The 22,473-nt window shown below is 57.0% G+C and overlaps 1 protein-coding gene across 4 annotated transcripts; it reads right to left on the bottom strand.

Moving 5' to 3' along the window:
* Nucleotides 1–879: 879 nt before the first annotated feature.
* PEAR1 (platelet endothelial aggregation receptor 1) lies at nt 880–21,833 on the bottom strand. Of its 4 annotated transcripts, XM_045817138.1 has the most exons (25): nt 21,107–21,831; nt 16,174–16,238; nt 13,325–13,427; nt 11,626–11,732; nt 10,798–10,902; nt 10,452–10,552; nt 9,562–9,654; nt 9,065–9,308; nt 8,308–8,425; nt 7,961–8,097; nt 7,663–7,875; nt 7,203–7,377; nt 6,987–7,107; nt 6,132–6,295; nt 5,932–6,034; nt 5,656–5,802; nt 5,320–5,445; nt 4,333–4,461; nt 4,091–4,219; nt 3,725–3,937; nt 3,419–3,507; nt 3,182–3,317; nt 2,935–3,009; nt 2,573–2,818; nt 880–2,097 (listed from the first exon to the last, which is right to left on the bottom strand). In XM_045817138.1, exons 4-25 carry the CDS (start codon nt 11,721–11,723, stop codon nt 1,946–1,948), a joined length of 3,114 nt encoding a protein of 1,037 aa, XP_045673094.1. In that variant the 5' UTR covers nt 11,724–11,732; nt 13,325–13,427; nt 16,174–16,238; nt 21,107–21,831; the 3' UTR covers nt 880–1,945. The 4 variants fall into 4 exon arrangements, with proteins under 4 accessions (XP_045673094.1, XP_045673096.1, XP_045673095.1 ...); XM_045817140.1 differs by lacking the exon at nt 16,174–16,238 and having other exon boundaries at nt 3,725–3,796; nt 21,107–21,833; XM_045817139.1 differs by lacking the exon at nt 16,174–16,238 and having other exon boundaries at nt 3,725–3,898; nt 21,107–21,832.
* Nucleotides 21,834–22,473: the final 640 nt, after the last annotated feature.

A 22,473-nucleotide genomic window follows, 5' to 3' on the forward strand; every position in this document is an offset into this window, starting at 1 on the left:
AGGCCTGTCCAAGACCTGAGCTGGAGCTGAAAGGACAGGGCTAGACGAGACCAGGACGAGGTGTGGGGCTAAGGCCAGCGCCCATCCATCCCAGCAGCCATCCAAATCCCCTAGGAAACTGAGTGCAAGAAAGTGAGGAACTGGCTGCTCCTATCAGGGATGGTGTGTCTGAGGAATCTAAGGAGAGTCCCGATGGGGGTAGATCCTCTCTCTGGGCCTGCCCTCCGAGCCTGTAAGGAAAGGGGTCCTGGTGGAAAAGGCCCAGACAGACCCACAATATTCTCCACTGCATCTACTTGGCCTCCTCAGGTCTGGGAACTTAGATGATCTGCTAATGAGTTAATGAGGCTGGTAATGCTTTATAGAAACCTTGGATTCAAAGTCCTCAGGTAGTCCAGACCCTGCTGGGCCCCCATTTGAGTATGCCCTCTCCTGTCTGCCTTCCTGCCTCCAGCCTCCACACCCCACTCAGTGCCACTTCCCCAATGCCACCCCCAGCCCTCCCGACCTTTCAGCTTGTACTGTTCCCCTATAAAAATGCCAGTTTGAGCCCTGACTGGTGTGGCTCAGTGGATTGAGTGCGGGCCTGTGACCTAAAGGGTTGCCAGTGAGGTTCCCAGTCAAGGCACATGTCTGGGTTGTGGTCCAGGCCCCCAGTAGGGGGCGCAAGAAGCAACCACACATTGATGTTTGTCTCCCTCTCTTCCTCCCTTACCCTATGTCTAAAAATAAATAAAGTCTTTTTTTAAAATGTCAGTTTGGGGCAAGGCTCCCACCTGTGCAGTCTATTAACTCTCAGAACATGCAATTTGCCCATCTGTCTGAGCACTTACCACAGTGTCACTGGTATTTTTAATTCACTCAGTCACTCAGTCTTTTAGGAAACATTTATTGGGTACCTACTATGTGTGAAGGGGAACCAATGTTGAGCATACACACAGGACTCCTGCCTTCAGGAAACTTACATTCTGGTGGGGGAGGCAGAAATTAATCAAAGAATCACATAAAGAAGCAACACATTACAGAGGTGCCTGGCACCCTGTGGGTCCTCTGCAGGCATCTGGTGAATGAATACAGCTGTGATCGGTGCTGTTAAAGAGAGGTGCTTCCCAGAGGAGGGGATGGACAAGTAGAAGTTAACAGGTGAGTGGGAGAGGAAGAACATTCCAGATGTACAAAGTCCCTGTGGCAGGAAGAAGAATGGCTAAATAGGAGGACCTAGAAGCCAGTGTGACTGGAGCAGCGAACATAATCCAAGGTGAAGCTGAAGACAGAGATAGGACAGCTAGCAGACCCTTTAATTAAGACCTTTGACAGTTTTCACTCTGGCCCAGTAGCAATGGGGCACCCATGAAGACTCTCAGGCAGAGGCAGCCTTACCAGCTTGTATTTGGAGCTGTTGGTTGGAAGGGGTGCCAAGTGAATGCAGGGGGAGCCAGTTGGGACACTGTTGCCAAGGTTAACTGTCTTTGCGCTGCCTCTCTACTAAATGGTGAGGGCTGTAGGACAGGGCCTGTGCCTGCTACCCCTCTGAAAGCACACGCACACAGAGAAGCTCACGCACGCACACATACACACAAACATAGAGCCCAGCCTAAGAGTGCACAGAAAAGCTACCCAATATACATTTTACATCAATATGACATCAGAGTTATCCAGTAACATTCAACCCACCAGTTTACATATACACACGTGCCCTGGAAGCCCTCAGGCAGTGGGTTAGAGAAAGGAAACACAGGTTTCCTGCCAACCAGCCTCCCAATGTGGAACCGGGAGCCAGGTTTCCATCTCTCCATTCACTTCCTCTATTAAAATTGTTCATAAACACGTTCACATTCACAACCTGCCAGAAGTTCCCCTGCTCCTTGCAGGGTACAGCTGGCTCTGTTCTCAACATTGGGCAGCAAGAACAGGTGTACTGGCCTCTGCACACCACCTTGACCCCTCAGCGGTCCTGGTGCCGAAGTGGGGGTGATGGGGGATGCCGTACGGGAGGCAAGTCATAGTGGCCAGGGATGTGGCTGTTCTTGGGGGAGTCGTAGTGGCCAGGCATCAGGCCCGGAGGCAGGGGGTGCTGGGAGCCCACGGAGTCTCGGTCTAGAGACAGAGAAGGGACAGAAGGAGGGGGAGGTAGCTCCTCCCCATCTTACCACTCCCCTCTCCAGCCTCTTCTGCCCAAAGACAGAGTGCCTGGTGCTTGGCTACAGGGCACTTTGTGCGGTTGGTGCAGCTCCTCACTGCCAGTAGGAGAGGCCATCTTGACCCGCTCACCTCACAGGATGAGGACACTTTGTCACCTGCCTTGTTCCCCACTTTTCTGGGTACCAGCTCCACAAGTTAGGTGCTGTACCACCACCACCTCAAATCCTCAGCCTCAGGCTCTAAGAGGCACCGTGATTCCCAAACATCATGCCTGGTCTGAGCCCAAGTCTGCCCCCAAAGGCCTTGCTGTTGCTGCCACGTCACGCCACCTCCATGTTCTTTCTCTGTCCCTTTCTCCCATTCTACCTCCCTTGTCTCTTCTCCCTTTCTACCTCTCTAGCCCCTGCCCCTGTGGAGAAGGAGGGCTCACCATGGGTCAGAGCAGTAGGCTGCTCATAGGTACCACTGTCTCTCTGCGGTTTCAGGTATCGCTGCCTCTGGCTGTCCAGGAGCTGAGGCTGCCTGGGGGGAGATCCTGAGGGAGGGCCTTTCATCTCCACATAGCTGCTTTCCCGGGGGCCCCCTAGCAGGCTGGGCAGGTCCCGGATGGTGGCGTAGGGGTTCTCACTGCTCAGGGAAGCCACACTGGCCCCAAGCCCTTCTTCACAGATGGGCCCTGAGGATAGAAAAAAGAATTCAGGCTCAGGGGAGGCACTGGCTCCTAAACCTCACCCCCCCACACACCCTACCCCACCCCCGCTCACCCCTCATCCCCCTACTCCATGGCCATACCTTTACTGTAGAATGGACCTGGGCCATTACTGCTGCGGTAGCTATAGCTGTAGCTACGGTCCATGCAACTGCTACCTGAGGAGAAGGAGGCAATGCCTGATCAGACCCTTGGCCCCCTCTCCAGGCTCAAGCCCCCTCTAAAACTGGTGCCCAGAGCCCCCTTCTGCAGATGCATACACTCAGATGGAGTAGGACATTGAGCGGTACACACCCACCCTCAACAGAGGCCTGGCCTCCAGGCTCCTACCCCTATCCAGAGGCCCTGGAGGGGCCTCCCGGCGGTGCTTCCAATCAGCAGGCAGGGTGGCATGGTTGTCTGGCCCATGGGCTCCACCCGGCCACTCAGAGGCCTGGAGGCTGGGGAAAAGCTGACTGCCTGGAATCTGGTAGGGGAGGAGTAGAAAGGGAGAGGGACATACACAGATGGAGCTTTCTAGAGAAGCAGGTCTTTATCTCCACTGTGTACCCCTCCCCCAGCACTGACCTTGTTAGGGGGTAGGGGGTTAGGTGAGCACTGTGACAGGGTATGGTAGCTGGGGTTGGAGTAGTAGTGACTGTAGCTCAGAGACACATCTGCGAGAACAGACACAGACTCAGGGCGACCCACCCAGTCAGAGAGGCCTGGGCCTGAGAATGTTACTCTGTTCCAGGGGTAAGTGACCAGCCCCTCTGACCTCCCTTCTTCCCTCCATCCCTCCACTTCCCAACTTCTGGGTCCAGGGAGAGACGTAGAAACCCCCCACCTATAAGCAACCACTCGGATGTGTCATCTTCCCCCCGGCCAGCTCACCTGGCATGACATACTCAGAGCCGTCCAGGTGCCCGCTGCTGTAGGCCACTGCCAGGTGTTGGTGCTCCTTGCCTTTTTGCCAATGGCGGTAGCCAATGAACAATGCCACAAGGGCCACCACCAGAGACCCCAGTACAGCGATGCCGATCACCGCCCCCAGTGAGTTATAGGCCACTGGAGAGGGAGGCATCATGGTGAAGGGCTCCTGGCTTCCTAGTGGGTAGGGGAGTCATTCAGGACAGGGTCTTGGCTGATAGTGAGCTTGGGGGACATGCATGGGAGGACCCCTAGATGAGGGGCCTAGATCCTGGCAGAGACCCATGTCCTGGTTCCCTGAGGATGATGGGGACCTAGAGAGGAACTCACCCATACTGCAGGGGGCACCACTCTGCCCTGGAGGACACACACAGGCCCCCGTCTCTGGATGGCACCTCTCTCCAGAACCACACTGGCATGGTTGAGAGCAATTGGCACCAAACATTCCTGGAGAACAGGCTAGGAGAGCCAAGGAAGTAAGTGGGGGTGAGAGGTTGCCAGGAGACTGCAGTCTCCTCCTTGGGCCAGGGCCAACTTGGGAACAGGGACATGGAGCTCCCTTCTATTGGTACCTTCCAAGCAGAGGGGTCCAGTCCAGCCTGGGGGGCAAAAACAGCTCCCATCCTGGGGATGGCAGGTCCCACCATGGTGACACTGGCAGGGCTGAGTGCAACCGTCTCCCCAGTGTCCTGGAGGGCACGCTGCAGGAGACAAGGTGCCTGTCTGGCGTGTGAGCCCAGCCTTGCCCTACCCACACCAGATGAATTCTCAGCCCCCAGCATCACTGAAATCTGCCGCTCAGCTTCGGTCCCCCAAGGACACCAAGGTTTGAACAGTGTCTACACTCAGATGACTCATAAGGGCTGATCTGCAGACTATGTGCCCAGCTGCCCACTTGAAGCCTGCACTCAGCTATCCAATGGCCATTCAGAACAACACAGCAGGGCGAGGCGACAAAAGCCTCCCAAACTGCCCTGCATGGTGCAGCTCTGGACTTCTTTTTTAGAACATGACAGACACAAATGTCCACACTATCTAAGGCACAATTTTTGTGTATGTGACATTAGCAAATAATCTAATAGTAGTTATTACTGAATTCTATGGAAAACTCTTCACCAGGATGCCTTTCCTCTACCCTGCCTGCTGATGAGCTCACATCCAGCCTATTTCATAGTCATAGCTTCCCATTTCCCTTTCCAAAATTTATCTCACTTAGTTGATTTGGGCTAATTTTTTCCATGATGTTGTTCATGTATTTGTGCGGGAAGAAGCCATGGGCAACAATTTATTTATAAAAAAATAAATTGAAAAGTGGAAAAAAAAAAAAAAGAAGAAGAACGTGTTCAAAACCAAACTGTGGCTTCTCTCACCCCCTGCCCTTCCTACGCCTCCCATGGTGAAGGGCAAGGAATTGTTTTTCCCTACCCGTTCATTGCTGCATCCTCAGCACCCAGAATGGAGGTGATACCCAATAAGTATTTCTTTATATTGTTTATATAACTGACTGAATCAGGGTAGGTCCAGAGGCTTTAACACCCAGGAACAGGGAAGAGACGTACGTTGGGAACAGTCCGAGCCAGTCCAGCCAGCCAGGCAGTAGCATGTTCCATCCGAGGGGTGGCAGGAGGAGTGGTTAGCACACTTGCAGGGCACACAGCGTTTGCCGTAGCGTCCGGGCTGACAGGCTGGGAGAAAGACGCTCCTGGTGATTGGGGGCAGGGGCCATCCCTCAGTAAGCCCTTGGTTCCACTATCTCCCTCCCTCTTTCCTACTGCAGTAACTGGCACAAAAATCAGAATCAGTGGGAGAAAACAAGATGGGTAGGGTGCAGGCTTCCAGCATCTAACACTGCACTGAGCCACACTGCTGGCAGGCGGGAGAGAAGGGAGCCTCACGTCTCTGGCAGGAGGGACCTCGGAATCCGGGTGCACACACACAATTGCCGTTCTCAGGGATGCAGGTGCCCCCATTTTTGCAGGTGCAGGTGTTGCTGCAGTTGGCTCCCCAGAAGCCCTCAGGGCAGGGCAGGTGGCAGCGGGTACCTGTGGGAGAGAGCAGTAGGGTGAGCCTGGTTCTCTCCTCTTCCATAGGGATTCTTCTAGATACATTTCCTAGGGGATGCACCACCTACTCCACAGTAGGCCTGGGGTCTGGATGCCCAGAATGCTCACCTGTCCAGCCAGCTTGGCACTGGCAGTGCCCATGAACAGGGTCACAGCCATCAGAGTGGTCACAGTCACAGCGACTGGCACAGCCTTCACCAAACGTCCCCTTCTTTGAGAGAGAGCAGACAGTAGGGCAGACTAGTCAGCTGAGGGCTAGGGCACCATGGTCTCCCCACCCCCAGGCAGGCCAGCTGTTGAGCACTTACTGGACAGGGGAACTTGCAGTGGGCCCCGTGCCACCCAGGGGTGCAGGTACAGGCTCCAGTTTGGGGGCTGCAGGCTGCCTCATGGGCACACTGGCAGCTGGCATTGCAACCAAATCCCCAGGTTCCAGGTGGACAGGGCACAGAGCAGTTGCCACGCTGCCAACCTGGAGGAGGGAGGGATCTGCAGGTAGGCATGGGGACTCAGCTCCCCTCCTGAGAACACACCGGGCATTGGCTGTGCCAGACTCTGTGTTATGAGTGGGGTGGTGGAGTGGGGGTGCTCATGGTCCCATACAAGAGACAAACATATAAACTGTTAGATATGGAACAGAAGGCTAAATGGCTGCTGGCCATGCACCACCCCATTCTGGGTCTTGGTGGCCCCTTCTGAAAAATGAAGGGGTTAACTAAAGGATTTATCCAGATCGTATGTGAGACAATAGGGAGCAGTGGGGGCTAGAGACTGGAGGTCTGTTAAATATAATAGCTAGCCAAACAAAACACAGCTCTTGTAGAATCCAGCCTAAAGATTGCCACTGTGCCACCCCTGCTAGACGTCAGAGCCCTCTGTGGTGCTGCGACTTTGTGGTTCTGTATCACTGAGGGAGAACAATGTTCACCAGAGAAGGAACTTCTGGCCTGGGCCTTTAAGAATGATTGGGATTTTTGCAGTTGAAGAAAAGGCAAAGCGTAGATTCCAGGAAGGAAGTAGCTTGGCTACTCTCCCGTGGCCCACTGCTGCCCAGTGGCTCCGCCCTTACCCTGCAGCCTCCCTTCTGCCCTTGGACCCTCCCTTCTTTTCGCGGCCCGGCCCCTCCCCCCCAATTCCTCCCTCTCAGCGACCCACCCCATTACCTTCTTTGCAGACACAAGTGCCGTCGATTGGGGAGCAGGAGAGGGCATTCTCGCAGGAGCAGCGTTTGGAGCAGTTGACTCCATAGGTATCAGGCGGACAGAGGCTAGCGCAGTGCGGGCCCTGAAGGCAGTAGGCGGACTAGTGAGGGGACCCGCTCTTCCTCCCCCCCCACCCCCCGCCCCGGTCCCGGGGCCAGGTCTCAGGGCGCGCCTCACCGTGTACCCGGGTGCACACCGGCAGAGGCCGCTGTCCGGCTGGCAGAGGCCGCCGTGCAGGCAGAGGCAATGCTCCCGGCAGCCGGGCCCGTGCGTGTCCTGCGGGCAGCTCTCGTTGCAGTGAAGGCCGGCCCAGCCGGGCTGGCACGAGCACTCCCCGCTCATCGGGTGGCAGCTGCGGACGGAGGCGGGCGGTGTGCTCTGAGCCGCGGCCGCGAGCCGACCTTCGGACCCCTTCATGGGGAACAGCCCGCGTTGCCAAGTGAGGGGGCACAAGGATGGCTCGGTGCTGTTTTGAGAGCGCCCCACTTCCCTGTCCCCAAGGCCCTTCTTTTCCCTTCTGTGACATCTGCCCCGCCCTTGGATATGCCCCTGGCGCTTTCTGTGATTCCGGAGGCTTCAGCACCAAAGGCCTCTCCCACTGGCCTCCTAAATCCGTGACCAGTGTCCCGCGGCCCACCTGAGGCTGTGCTCTGGATCGCAGGTGCAGGGCACCTGGCAGCTGAGGCCGTAGAGGCCGTCGGGGCAGAGGCGCTCGACACAGCGGTCCCCGGTGAAGCCGTGTTCGCACAGACACGCGCCATTGGCTGGGAAGCAGCGGGCCCCGGGGGCGCAGTCGCAGGTCTCAGCACAGTCCTGTCCGAAGCGGCCCACAGGGCATTCCTCGCGGCACCTGCGAGCCCAGCTGAGTGAGCCTGGCTACACCCACTCCTCCTGGTCCGCTCCCCACCACTTCCGCCCTGGCCAGTGCCACTCACCCATCCCCAGTGTAGCCTGGAGCACAGCGACACTGCCCAGTGAATCGGTCACAGAGGCCACCGTTGTGACAGCGACATTCCTGGGAGCAGTTGGATCCATAGAAGCCCTCCAGACAGGGCAGGGAACAGATCGTGCCCTGTGGAGTGAGAAATTGGCAGAGCCCCAGGCACCGACCCCTTCCTGGCGGTTACAGGACCCTTTGACCCTCCCATACCAAGAACCCTCAAATCTCTCCAGGGCCCACAGCCCAGCCCCTCACATATACCTACCTCACAGCCCTACTGAGAACCACCCACAGAAATGCCCCCAGACTCCCACCGCATCTCAACAGCCCCGCCATTCATACCATCCAGCCAGGTGGGCAGCTGCAGCCCTGGGAGGCCTGGAAAACACCCCCGTTGTGGCAAGGAGAGGTGCTGGGGCAGGAGAAGCCAATAGTGCCCAGCTGACAGGACACGTCACAGCTGCTGGGCAAAGCAGGTGATGTCAGCGTATGAACAAGCAGTACCCACTTCCCCTTTGCCTCCAAGGGATGGCCAACCATTCACAGGCCCCCCAGGAGGGAGGTCTGACTTCAGGGTTCAGTGAAGGTCCCCCCCCCCACATTGGGGACTGCAGGAATCAGAAAGCAAAAATCTGCAGGACTATGAATGGCAGTGACCCAGCCCCACCTCCGCCTTTGCTCACACTTGTCTTTCTGGGTGGAAGCCTCTGCCTCTGTGGGGTCTCGGCTCCAGAGCTCGGTCTCCACCCAGGCGAACCTTCTCCTTCCTGTGACCCCCCAGTGCTCCCTGAGTTCTGCCTTGCAACAGGGTTCTTTGGGTCCCTGTCTTAGCCCCACTTTATGACATGCTTCCACACACATGCTCTCATGTTATCTTCACAGTAACCTTTCCACGGGGACAACGCTGTTGCCACTGCACAGACCGGGAGAAAGCTCACGGTCAACGATTTGCTCAAGGTCACTCAACCAGTGAGTGGCAGAGCTGGGTCTAGGGTCTTGGCCTCTGGAGTCCATCCACACGTTTGGAATCCTGTTGGAACCCCCTCATATGCCCACATACGCCTGTGACCCCATAGTGTGCTTGTCCCCCATTACATACCTCGGCCCTGTTCTCTCTGGAGGGCATGAGCAGGCTCCAGTCTGGGGGTCACAGGGAGCCCCGTGGCACTGGCAGCGGAACTGGCAGGCAGGGCCATAATGGCCAGGGGGGCAGGGCTGCAGGCAGTGCGGGGGCTGCAGGCCTGAGGGGCAAGAACATGCCCCGCTCTTGGGGTCACAGGAGCTGCTGTTGCCACAGCTGCAGGGCTTGTCACACTGTGGCCCCCACACTCCTGGGGCACAATCTGTGAGATGAGGGGAGAAGGGGTTCACGAGGGGTCTTACCCCTTCTCAGCCTCCAGTTAATCCCTGACTCAGTTTCCCAGCTCCCACATGCACCTATGTCTGGGTTGGCCCAAACTCTGCACCGCTTCTCTGGAAAAAGCAGCACAGCGCACATCCCGGTGGCGCTCTGGTGGATAATTGCCCTGGGGTCCTAAGCACCTGTGCCCTAGTAAGGAGGGTGTGCCGAGGGCCCTGAAGCCACCAGCCACTCACCACTGGAGCAGTCGTCGCCCCGCCAGGCTTGCACACACTGGCACCGATTGGGTGCCACACAGCGGCCATGGACACACTCCTGGGCACACAGCGCTGGAGTGGAGATGGAGTAATGTGAAGAGACTTGCAGCCTTGCCCTTACCCACCTTTATTCTCTGAAGCCTAACCCCATCATCCTCCCACACCAGGGACCGGGGGTTCTCCGAGCAGCCATTCTGCCTCTAAAATGCAGAAAGACTGAGGGGCAGCAGCTGAGGTCAGAGCTTGACAAGGTCCGAGGATTCCAGGCTGCCCAGCCCCTTTCTGTGAAATTCTCAAAGCGCCTTGAGGAAATGGGGAGAGGGTCTCAGGTAGCAATTAGACATGGATGCTATCCAGAGAGAGAGTGGGGTCCAGGGCAGGTCAGGCTGGGCACAGGCCGATGACGGGCCAGGCGTGAGGCGAGGGCAGAGGGGCAGAGCAGGTCCGTCTGGGGGTTTCAGGGCGCCAGGGGCAAGAGGCAGAAGAGACTGAACATCAACAAGTCAGACACAGACAGCAACAGAGAGACAGGGACAGGAAGAGACAGAGGCAGACCCAGAAAATGGGAACCCAGACACACAGTGACAGATACGCAGGCAAACCAGAAACAGAGGGAGAGGCTTGGGAAGACAGAGATGCAGGGACAGAGACTGCTGAGGGACATGGTGAGAGGGGATGGGAGAAACATGGGGTCAGCTGGAGACAGAGGTAGGAACCCGAGAAACCGTGGCCTTAGGGACAAGGCCAGGGGAGGGGGAGGAGGGGGGAAACCCAAAGGTCAGAGGAGTAGCCCTGCCCCAGTAGATTCAGGGAAGGACTAGGAAGGGTGTGCTGGTCCCTCCCGTTCCACGGCCCCACCCAGGACTCACGGACGCAGACCCCACCGCTCTCGTAGAAGCCCCGACAGCACTGCAGGCGCTTTCGGTGCTCCGTCTTCACCACCTGGCGGTAGACAGTCCGGTAGACAACCCTGGGAAGACCCGGAAGGGCCTTCAGTCTCCCTTCTGAGCCCGGGTGCCCCCTCACACAGTGCAGCGCTGTGGGAGCCTGGGGCACTGCCCAGCACTCTGCGCTGGGAGGGAGTAGAGCACACGCCACCCCTCAGTGCCTGGAGGCCAGGTGCTTCCTCCAAACTTTAAAGGTTCTGAGAAGAGAAGGAGGGTGTGTAGGAGCAGGGGCAGCACATCTACCCACAGAGGAGGCCAGGGCACTCACGTGGGTTGCCGGCAGGTGTGAGGGCTCTCCCGGGGGTGGTTGCAGGGCTCTGAGGGGAGCAGGCTGAAGGGGCGGGAGTAGGACTCCTTGGTGGTGGTGGTGAAGCTGCAGGACAGGAAAGGGCCAGAGGCTCAGGGCAGGGAGAGACCGGAGCTGGCACAGATGCCACGAGAAGCAGGGCTGTGAGGCTTGGCCACCGCAGGGAATCACCACCCCAACACCTGGGCTTGCTCCCCGCAGCCTAGGATGGACTCCCACCCTGCCCCCCAATCTGAAGGAATCCTCCTAGAATTATAACAGCTCTGGAACACCCCTCCCCCATCAGAGCCCTTCTCACCCTATGGAACCAGAGCTGTCAGATTTTCCTTCCGCCTCCTCCCATGCAGGGAGATCAAGCGAGAGCTAACCCTGGGCCCAACTGATGGACATGGGTTGAAGCACTTCTAGCTAAATCCTGCCCGAGGCCTTGCTTCCCAGCCCTGCCCTCTTTGCTCCCCCTGGGCCCGTCCCTCTGCTTGCCCCCCACACAGTAAATGGCCACCCTGTGCGGTGTCCTGCAGCCAGTCTCCCACAGGGACCAAGGGACTGGGGTAAAGGAAAGACCGGCAGGGTCAGAGCTGGGATGGAGACTGAGACAAGGTCAGAGACGGGGAGAGAGTCTGAGGCAGCCTGCGAGGGGAGCACAGAAAGCAGAAGCAGACAAAGTGGGGAGGTAAAGAGTAGAGCGAGGAAGGGAAGGGAGGGAAGGACCTAGGCAGAGGAGCCCTAGTAGGGAGAATGGGGAGCTGGGTGCTTGGAGCCTTGAAGGCACATCGGGGCCCCTCTCACCTTTCCCAGAAGCTGCAGGTGTTGGGGTCACTGGGGTTGAGGGTTCCAGCCAGCCCCAGGCCCAGGGCCAGAAGGAGGGAGCACAGAGGTGGAGACATTGCAGAGGCCTGCAACAGGACATGGCCGGTGAGGGGCACTGCAGCCACAAGCCCAGAGGACCAAATCTTTGCAAAGACCTGAGCAGGGGTGGCAGCAGAGGGGACTCCCTTGGCCACAGCTCCCCAGGTCTCATCCCTGCCTGGGCAGTGTCCTGCATGCCTCGGAGCCTCCCACACTGCTTCCTCCATTCTTCACCTCGAGTCCTCACCTTTCCGGGTCTAGCCCCACGTGCCACCTCCCCTTCTCTGCTCTGCTCCTCACCCCCACTACCAGACTGCCCCACCCATCCCTTCTGGAGCCCCCAGCACCATCCCCCTCCCCCACAGCACTGTTGCAATGCCCATTCCCTGACCATGACCTCTGGAGGCAGGGACCAGTGCCTTTTATGTCTGAGTCCCCAGTCCCCAGTTCGGCCCCTACCAGGCCACTTTGATATTGATACCAAGATGGGAAACTGGAGCCAGCGGGAGGAAGTTGTGAGGGGAGCTAACTTGGGCTCAGCTGGAGGAAGAACTTGCAAACAGTCCAAGCAGTTCAGCAGGAATCAGCAACCTCAGTGGTGAGCTCCCCATCAGTGGATGTATGCAGGCAGAGGCCAAAACCACCCTGATGTAGTTGCGGGCTTCCTGCTGTATGGTATGGGAGTGGGAGGGCTGGGTCCAGGTGACCTTGAAGGGGACCCCTCCCCCACTGGTGTGCTGGCATGGCTCCTATGGACCCGTGAGAGCCGCAGTGCCCATCTCCTCCCAACTCCCGATGTCACACTAGCAGCTTGAAATCAGGCATGGGGGGTTGTTTATGCCATGGGAGTTGACCAATGAACCCGGGCCAGCCACATGCAGACACACACCCAGTGGCTGTTAAACATCGGCCAGCACGTCACTGCACCCAACTCCAGGCACTATCACCCCCGACCAGGCCTCAGGTTTAACGAGAGGACTCGCCTTCCTCTGGCCACCCAGTCAGCCATTTGGAAACAGGATCCTCTCTCTCTCCTCCACCCTCAGTCTCACCCAGTGAGTGGGAGCAGGTCAGGACTCAGATGGGTCTCTTCTGCTCCTAAGTGGCCACCCCCGCAGTTGGTTTTGGATTCCATGTGTAAAGTTCCTAAAACTTTCCCTGGTTCCTGCTCTATGTCTCCCTGAGGCACCCACATCTGCTTGTGATTTTGGAGCAGGAAGGTCAGGTTCCTAGCCCATTATACCCTTGAGTATCTCCGGAATGCTTGATGCCTGCCCAGCCCCGTGCCCCCACCCACACACTCCCAGGGGCCCCACAGCTACTCTCAGCTCCAGCTGGGGCTGCACTCCTTCCCTCCAGGTCTTGGAGCAAGAGATGTGCTCCCTGATTCACCCAGGGAGGCACAGCCCCACAGAAATCCCTCTCAGACCAATGGTGGCCCACCTGTCCTCCCCAGGTGGCCTCCTTCCCACTGCAAATCTTTCCCCAGAGCCCTGCAGTCCCTCAGAGCAGCAGTACCACGGCACCACTGGCCAGCGGTCCCAATGGCAGCTCCCTGGAGGCACATCTGCACTTCTGGCTTCTGTGCTTCCTCCTCTCAGGCCTCAGTTCCCACTGTAACTCACTAGAAGTAACTCACCAGGCCCTAGGGCATCCTGGGACCTGAGAAATTCAGCTGAGCTGGGCGACGTGGCCTCAGCCAGAGAGTGTCCTCGGGAATCCTGGTGCTCAGAACACAGCGCCTGAAAACAGGAAATCAAGACTAGCTGGAATGTGTGTATTTGGGAGAGGGCAGCAGAGAGTGGGGGTGGCTCCATCCTCCCACTGCCCTCAGCTCAGAAGGTGGATGTGGGGGCTCAAGGCCGGAAGCTTCTTTCCAGTGGCTTGTCTCTCGAGCTGAGCACTGTAGCTCCTTGGGTGGGTGAGGGGGCTTGGCCTGTCCTCAGGGAGCAGTAGTGTCTTTCAGATCCCACAGCTTGTCCCAGTGCACCACCCCACAGCCTCCCACACACATGCTATCCTCCGCCTCCCAGACAAACCTGGCTCCTCCCAAAGTCCCGAAACTGCACCCTCTGCCCTTTCCCTGCTCTAGCTGCCTTCCCAGGCCCAGCGCTCGCCCTGCATGCTCCCAGCTGCCCTTCTTCCATGTCTCCCCCGCGTGCTCAGCAGCCACGGCCACGGGCAGGACCCTGAGCCCTCCACACATCTCTCCCTTCCACATTCCCCTCCTGCAGGACCCCCACTGCAGCCGTGGCATGGGAGCCTCTGTCCTGAGGCTGGAACGCTGTCTGTCTGGATCCAGGGTTATCCCTGGGCAAATCTCATCTCCTACCACACCAGTACCTAGGCTTGCCCTGGCCAGGAGCTGTCCCCAGTTTGAGGCCGCAGTGAGGTGGACAAAACCTGCAGCAGGAAGGATCTGAGTAGAGGCACAGGAGGAGGGGCCAAGCAGACTGAGCTGCGGGCCCACAGGAAGTCCTTCCTCCATTCACATCAGCCCCCTCCCACCATCACCTTCTCCCAACCAACTTCTAGAGGAAATGTTTCACCTGGGGGCTCTGAGAGGGATCTGGAGGTGGACAGGGAGCACGAGGACAGCTAGGCTCTGACCGCCCGAAGGTAGCTGAGTGGAGGGTGAGGAGATTATTTTCCCAAAGGGCTTCATGGTAGGACGAGTTCAGAGGAAGCATCAGCTGTTTGGCAGTGGGGCTGGAAGCCAGGGTGGGGTCTGGGAGACCAGTGGGTAGTCAGCAAGGAGTGGGGAAATGAGACGGGGAGCCTGACCTGCCTCAGCCCCTGGGGACAGAGCACAGGCCTAGTCAGGAGCCCAGAGCCCCAGCCTGGCTTCCCAGGTTTGTTGCCTTTGGAGTCCTTGTTCCTGCAGGGCAAGGGGACCTGAGGCCCTGGTCCTGTTTCTCCCAGCCCCTCCAGTCCAGCAGCATTGGGCCCTTGTGATTACATGAGCCCCTCACGGGTTTAAATCAGGCAACTGCTAGCACCCCATCCCACCCCAGGGCCCCCAATTCATTCACTGAGATGTACCCCCAGTATCCCCTACTGCTTCTTCCTATACTGAAGTCCCCCCAGCCCCCCTTAATTTCCTTCCTCCACTGTATCTCGGATTTAAGGGACCCAGACACCCTCCCTCATAGTAAGAATGATAATGTAACCCCACACATGGGTTACTGTGTTGAGTAAGGCAGGGTGCTGAGCAATTTATACGGCTCATCTTATTTGAAGCTTATGTCAGTCCATTGTGGCAGGTATTATTATTCATTTCACAGATAAGGAAGGTACAGAGAGAGCAAGTCACTTGCCCAAAGCCACACAGCCCGTAGTATCAGAGCTGGCAGAGGCCTCCCAACAGTTCCAGCCTTTTCAGAGTCGGAGCTGGAATCCCAGGGCTTTGTATCTCTTTTTGCAGCCTCAGCCATGGGGAGAGGAGAAGCCCGGTGGGAGGAGGGGCTGGGGGTGGGGCTGCAGCAGGAATGGAGACCAGAGGCGTGGGAATGGGGATGTGTTTTCAGTCAAGAATCTCTCCTCCACCTCGAGATGCAAAGCAGCTGGGCTCCAGGCCAGGCCCCAGTGCTCAGTTTGGTCTGCACAGCCCCCGGCATCCTGCCCTCTGTACCCCCAAGCCCACACAGGGCCCAACCCAGCTCCCCCTCCCCTGCTCTTCTCCAAGTTCAACCCAATTTCCTCCAGTGCAGAGTCCCCCGCCCTCACTGTGCCACAGCCCCAGGAAGGAGGAGGGGAATGAGCCTGAGGCCTCTGGGAGGGGGCACAGTTCCTGGTGGACAGATGGTCCATTTCTACAGAAGACAAACAGCAAGAGTTGGGCTGACGAAGTGAGGCAGCAAGAGGGACTTCCTCACCCATGCCTCCCAGCTTCTCTTCTCTGGTAGGTGGTGCAGCAAAGGGTACCTACCCTCTGAGCTCTGCATCCCCTCCCAGCCCCACTCAGGCCCCGTGTGAATCCCATCTGTAAGACGGGGACATATGAGTACTTCCCTGGGCAGGGTGGCTGTGCAGACTAATGCATGAGTTAGTGCACATAAAGCACATAGAGCCCGTACATGATATGCTCAGTTAACATCAGCTGTCTTGGTCCTGCACCCATCACCATGCCCCTTGGCACTGTTATACCCTTTGTGCATTCATTCCAGGAAAAGCTGTTTCTTGATTTTTTCTGAAGAACCCCCAGGATGATCCAGGAATAGGAATGGGGACTTAGATGCTGAGAGAGAGAAAGGAAGTGGGACTGGGAGGGGCCTGCCCTGATCCCCCAGAACCTGATCCTCCAGCACAGTGGACTTACTACCAGGTACTTCTTCAAGCCAAAGGCGGCTGACAGGCAAGTTGTTTGGATTCTGCTTCCCTAGCCCCCGCACCACCTCCAACTCCTTGCTTGCTTCCACTGGCCCCTGTGTCCGCTCTCTCTCTCTCTCTCCTCTTCCCAACTTGGAATCCAAAGGTTCTGGTACTTACAAGCTGTCACAAGCTCTGTGACTTCAGGCATGGCAGTTGAGCCCTGAGAGCCTCTACTTCCTCATCTGTAAAATGGGAGAATAGCCCCCTCAATCTCCCAGGACTCAGTGAGAGCAGGAACCGCTGGTCCCAGTGACCACCCTGCGACAGAGCCTCAGACCAGAGGTGGCCCAGGGGACCTGTGTTCATGCTGAAACAGAACCCTCAAGTTGTAGGCTCTCTGCCTCTTTCTTTTTGCATTTTATCTTGTTCTTCATCAGAAACTCTCCACTTTCTTCCCTTTTTTCTTCCCCCATCAGTTTCTTGGCCTCTGTCCTTTCCTACGTCAAGGCTGCCGTGCAGAGTTGGGCAGAATGTTCACTGTACTAGGAAATCTGCCTCTGAGTGTGAGGTGGAAGCCAAACTCCAGCCGCGACCCGCTCACTGAGACACGTGTCTTAGCTTGGCGCCAAGGTTGCCTTGACTTATATCTCTCCTGTCTTTCTGTCTCTCTCCCTGTCTCCGCGTCTGTTTCTCTATGTCCTTTCCTAACTTATCTTTGCCATGGAGACAGGGTCCCTCAGTCCCCCCCCACTCAGTGAGACCCAGTTGGAAGATTCCCCCTGGCTACCCACACACAGATGTGCTCTGACCCAGCTCCACACACCACTCAGGGCACACATGTGCATGCGTGTACACGCAAGCACAGAGCCCTCCTACGTCCAGCCAAGCCAGGGCTGTCTGCCAGATGGAGCGACAGGAAGCCTGCGTGTATGTGCCAGAGGCCGGGCGAGGAAAGGACAGGGGTGAGGGGCTGGCCTTGTGTTCTCTGTGGCTCAGGAAACAGAAGCTAGAGGGTCCTCTGTCTGACTTGTTTACTCATCAGGAAACAGGGAAACTGCAGGGATTCTGATTCACCAAACATCTCAACACCTACTGGAGGCTGCCACCAGTGCCAGTCCTGACCCTCGTCGCCACCCTTAGGTGCTAGTGACAGTTATTCCCACTTCACAGGAGAGACCCTGGGGTCTCAGGTAAACTGACTTGCCCGAGGGCCGGCTGGTTGTCAGAAGCAACTACAGGACTAAAATTCTCCTTCAGAAGACAAAGCAGCCCTGGCTGGTGCAGCTCAGTTGGGTGGAACATCCCATAACCAAAAGGTTGCAGGTTCGATCCCCGGTCTGGGTGCATACAGAGGGCAACCAATCAATGCTTCTCTCCTTTCTTCTCTCCCTTCAGCTTTCTCTGGAAGCAATGAAAAACTGTCCTCAGGTGAAAATTAAACAAAAAGGCAGTAGATGGAGGGTGACCCTGGAGTGACACAGGCCAGGGAGCAACCCTGGCTCCAACCGAAGGCTCCCCTCTGGCCCACCACCAGGGGGTGCTCACCGCCACCCCCAGAAAACGCAGCGCAGCTCCAGCCACCACCTTCTCTAACGCCTTCTGTGGCTCCCACACCACAGGAACAGGGTGCCAAAGGGCAAGCCCCACCAGATGCCCAGTTCCATGGCCTCTGCCCCTGTCATCCCATCACACTGGAAAGCAGCCCGCTTCCTCCAGATGCCTCTTCCACACAGCCACCTCTGCCCAGGCCACCCCTGAAATGCCCAGGTTCTACCCATCCTTTCAGGCCGGCCTCTTCCAGGAAGCCTCTTCAGTGGCTCTAGGCCTCACCCAGTCTTCCCTGCCGTCATCACCACAGGGATCCCCCCAGTACCCTGGCCCAAAGGAGACCTGGGCTGTTCTCTCCACATCCTGCCCCAAGCCCAGCCTCAAACTGGACATGGATCGATACTTCTGGAGACCTCAGCCAAAGGCTTGACGCCAGTACCCTTCCTTGGGGGGCATGTGGGACTAACCCAGGCCAACCCAGAAACTCACAGCCCCTGGAAGCCTCAGTCTCTTGGGCTGATCCGGTAATGAGACTCCACTTGTGACTGCTGGTTTGTGAGTCTGGTTTCCCACGAGGCTTGGACCCCCTCCCCCGCCCCGCAATCTAACTCCTCTCCTAGGCTTCAGTAGCGGGGTGATGGCCCACTGGGTGTTGGGTCCCATCCCACAGTCACTGTGTTTTTGTTCAGGTCTGTCTTCCCCACTGGAATGGAGCTCCTTGGGGTCAGGGCATTTCTCTGCCTTCCTCTCCACTGCATCCCCAGCACCACCGGCACCCAGCTGCGTGCACCCAGCTGCGTGCCCCCAGAGAGCCTGGCGGCAGTCAGCAGCAACTACACATTTGTGTGGGGTGGGTGGACTACTGGACTGAAATCCTTCCCGACTCCAGTAAGGCTTGATCTTACTTTGTGGAGAATGGGAGAGAGAGAAGTTTAGAGGCTGTGGCCTCTCCCTGGCTCACTAGGCAGCAGAACTGGCCCTCCTTCCAGGCCCTCAGGGTGATGAAAGGTAGAGTTCTGGAAAGAACTTCCAGTGCCACAGAGTGAAAGGCGGCTCCAGGCCTGACCCTCCGGCCTCCAGCCAGAGTCCCCAAGGGCTGGCCTCCATGTTCCTGGGGGATGAGTGTGCCACAGTACAGTACTGAGTCACCTCAAGAGGATGGGGTGGCACCTCCAACACAGGAACAATGTCTCCTCACTGTCCATCCACACCTCCTTCCGAACAGAGGGACTAGGACCCAGATGCCACCACTCTGGGGGTTGTGTGGACGACAGGCAGGACAGGGGACCCAGGAGGCCCCAGGACCCACCCACACGCTGTTCCTCCCTGGAGACCTATATCTTGCCATACGGGGTGCCGTAATACCAATCACTGCCCCTTGTTAAGTATATCCTGTGGGCTAGATCCTTTCTTTTTTTTTTATAGTTTTGACTTTTTAAAGATTTTGTATTTATTTATTTTTAGGGAGGGAAGGGAGGGAGAGAGAGAGAAACATCAATGTGCAGTTGCTGGGGATTATGGCCTGCAACCCAGGAATGTACCCTGGCTGGGAATCGAACCTGGGACACTTTGGTTCCCAGCCCTCGCTCAATCCACTGAGCTACGCCAGCCAGGGCTTTAGATCCTTTCTTTTCATTCTCTCAGCCATCCTGGAAGTAGGTGCTAGGATGCTTCCTATTTTGTAGATGAAGAAATATTCCAGGAAGGCTAAGGAGGTTGTCCCAGGTCATACAGCCAACCAGCGGGGTCTGGGCCAGCCTGTGCAGCCCCTTTAGGTCCTTCTCTCCCTGTGGTTTCCTTTTGGTCTCCAGACCCTCTGTCTTCCCTTCCGGCTCTCCGTCCTTCTTGTTCCTTCCCTAGGTCTCTGCTCTGTTTTTCTAAGTTGGCTTTCTTTTCCCCCGGACCTTTTTGCTTCCAGAAGTCCCTAAGTCTCTTTCTCTATTTTCATATTTATGTCTCTGTATGCCTCTGTCTTTTTCCTTCCCTGCCTTATCTTTTTCCTCCTGCTGGCTTCTCCCCAAAGGTCATGGGCCAGGAATGGAGCCGACACTCTCTCCACTTAGGGTGTGCCCCAGAGCCCCTCAGTGTCTCAGCAGTCCTCTTTCTCGGGCTTCCAAGGCTAGGAGGAGAGGCTGGGTAGCATCCCAGCCCCTTCCCAGCAGCACGTTGATGGGGGAGGCAAACAGCAGCCCAGGGACCTCTATCTCTGCCCAAGTTTCCGATTGGTGGATGGGGCTGCCTGGAGTTTCCTCCTCTGGGAAAGTCTGATAGGGAATGGTAGGGGTGAGGACAGTGGAGAAACACACGCCAACCATGGGCTTCACCTCCCAGTGAAGAGAGGAAGACAGAGAGGTGAGCCTGGCTACAAGCCAGCTCCTAGGTGGCAGAAAAGGTAGCCCCAACTGCAGCAACAACTATGGTGGGTAGACTTTGGGGGACCTCAGAAGTGGGAGAGGCAGCAGCAGGGCACAGGTGACAGGAGATGGGAGGGCTGCCCCCACGCTCTGGCTCACATGTGCACACATGCAGGTCTTGTCATGAAATGGGGTGGGATGGGGTTCAGAGAACAGCTGTCTGTCCCCTAGACCCTGCTTAGGCCAGGGTTTAGGGATGACGCCTTGCCCAGTCTGTCCTGGAGCAGAGAGGTCTGGCTGAGCCTGGGAACCTCAGCTAGCACAAACTGTTCCCATCCCTTGGGACTGAGATCTCCACCCAGGCCCAGGAGAGGCCACTCATAAAGGGCCCGGACAGCAGAGAGTCCACTACTGGAGGCTGGACATGGAGGGTGAGGGATGGCCTTGCTAGGGCTGGGCTCGTGGATCCGGACCTGTCCCTGGCTAACGTCACCTCCCCTACGCTGCACCGGTCTCGCTCTTAGCACTACCTCAAATCATCCCAAGCCCAGAGGGTTTTATGAGGACCCAGGTGCCTGAGACCTTTGGTCAACTTCCTAGTCCTCAACACTAGCAAAGCTCTGAGTGCCAGGAACCTGCAAACCTGGTTCTACATCCTCCTCAAACACTCCTCCTCGGGGGGAGAAGGGCAACCCTATTAATAAACATTGGCCAGGAGACATATTTTTCCTCATCCAAGCCTACAACAACTCCATGAGGTAGGCACTATGTATTATTATTCCCCTTTTAGAAACGAGAAAGTGAGGCAGCTGACTAAGGCCCTACAGGTAGTAAGGAGCAGGGCAGATTCCAATTTAGCAGCCATGATTCCACTGTGGGTGTTCCGAACGCTTCCCACGGCCACGCGGAGGACTTGGTACTCCTTGTCCCTCCAGCCCTGGGGCGGGAAGCAGCTGGAGGCTGCCCTGGACTCACCCGGTTGCAGCAGGGGCTCGGGAAGCTGCCTTGTTTGCATGTCATGTACCTGTTGCGTTATTTTGCAAGACAACCGCAACCGCCTTGGGCCTCTCTCCACTACACCCAGCCTTTCGCATCTCTTTCTATCTCTCTCAGCCGCCACTGCTGACCTTGGGGGCTCAGACTTCAATTCAGAGGGGACTTCAGAGTCCGCCTGCCCTTCCCCCGGGGCGCGGGGTGCAGTCACTCACCTGCCGACGGTCCTTTCTCCCCGTCAGCCTGGGGTGCGGACTGCCGGGGTGGCCCAGGTGAAGGATGGGACGAGGATCTGCGTGCAGCCCCAGCCCGACAGCGGAGCGATGGGAGCCGCAGGCTGTGGCTGGCGGGGCGGGGGAACGAGGAGGGGCAAGGGGCAGGAAGGAGGTGGGACTCTGGCCGCGCCGAGGCAGGAAGTTTTGACAAGGAAGCCGGGAGCGGGAAGATCCGTCGAACCCGGTAGGAAAACGGTGTTGGGGTGGGACCGCAGAGATCCAGGAGCACAGACCCTCGGAAGCCGGGACCGGAGTAGACTGGGATGAGATTGGAGAAGGGCAGCTCTCCGACAACTGTGCGTCCCGGACCACTGCACCTTCCGGGCCTCAGCTTTCCTGTCTGCAAAGTGGGCTTGTGGAGGAGAGTCAATAGCATTGCACCTCGCCAGTGCTGCCAGCGACGGTGATTTCATTCAAGAGAAGTCGGGCACCGACCGGCCGCATCTCAGCTCCGGAAAGGTAGCGGGGGAAAGCCACCCCCTCCTGCTTCCCACAAACACCCTGTGGGCGGGTGTGATACTGGAAAGCAGCCTCCCGCGGAGTTTCCACCTTAGCCTGCGGCCTCTGCGGGGCGCCCCCTGGCGGCCAGCGTCCACCTCGCGCAGCCCGCACAACGGACTTGGGCGAAGGTGCTCACTCCAGAGGTCGTCAACCAGCCCCACACCCTTTTTAGGGCACCTTTCCCTTATCAGTCTCTGTCTGAAGGGACAAAGACAATTTTATACCATTTGCTGCCCTCATCAGCCCTTAAGGTGTATTGCTTAATTTAATTAATCCTTATGTCGAGATTGGCTCCATGTACATGATGAGACCAATGTCTTGCCTGATTAGAAGACTAGTAAGTGACAGAAGCAGAAATTGAACGGAGGTCTGTGGTCCGTCCAATTACACGGTTCCCTTCGCAGACCACCACCTGGGAAAGCTACAATAGTTGAGGAAGGGCAAGAAAGGAACATTCCTCCTTACAGACATTAAAAAATCAACTTTATATTATTGAGGTATAATTGACAAACAATAAAAACATGCTTAAAAGTGCACAGTTTCATAATGATTTTTAGATTTTTTCTATTGTGGTAAAATATATTTAACATGAAATATACCACTTTAACCATTTTTAAGTGACATTAACTTCACTCAAATTGTTCAACAGCCATCACCACCATCTCCAGGACTTTGCCACCATCCCAAACTGAAACTCTGTCCCCATTAAACAGCGACTCCCGGTTCCTCCTCCACGGCCCCGTACACCTCTATCCTACTTTCTGTCTCTGTGAGTTTGACTGCTCTAAGTACCTAAAATGTGGAAC

The sequence above is a fragment of the Phyllostomus hastatus genome, unplaced genomic scaffold (genome assembly GCF_019186645.2).
Source record: "Phyllostomus hastatus isolate PE091 unplaced genomic scaffold, TTU_PhHast_1.1 phas_scaffold_216, whole genome shotgun sequence".
Classification (NCBI taxonomy): domain Eukaryota; kingdom Metazoa; phylum Chordata; class Mammalia; order Chiroptera; family Phyllostomidae; genus Phyllostomus; species Phyllostomus hastatus.

What these genes read in the sequence shown, in the direction of transcription:
- PEAR1 (XM_045817136.1), bottom strand. Translation starts at nt 11,723, where the DNA reads ATGTCTCCACCTCTGTGCTCCCTCCTTCTGGCCCTGGGCCTGGGGCTG. An exon ending in GGGCGACGACTGCTCCAGTG is followed by an intron (nt 9,309 to 9,561) that starts GTGAGTGGCTGG and finishes CTCATCTCACAG; the next exon opens with ATTGTGCCCCAGGAGTGTGG. An exon ending in TGGACCCCTCTGCTTGGAAG is followed by an intron (nt 4,220 to 4,332) that starts GTACCAATAGAA and finishes TGGCTCTCCTAG; the next exon opens with CCTGTTCTCCAGGAATGTTT.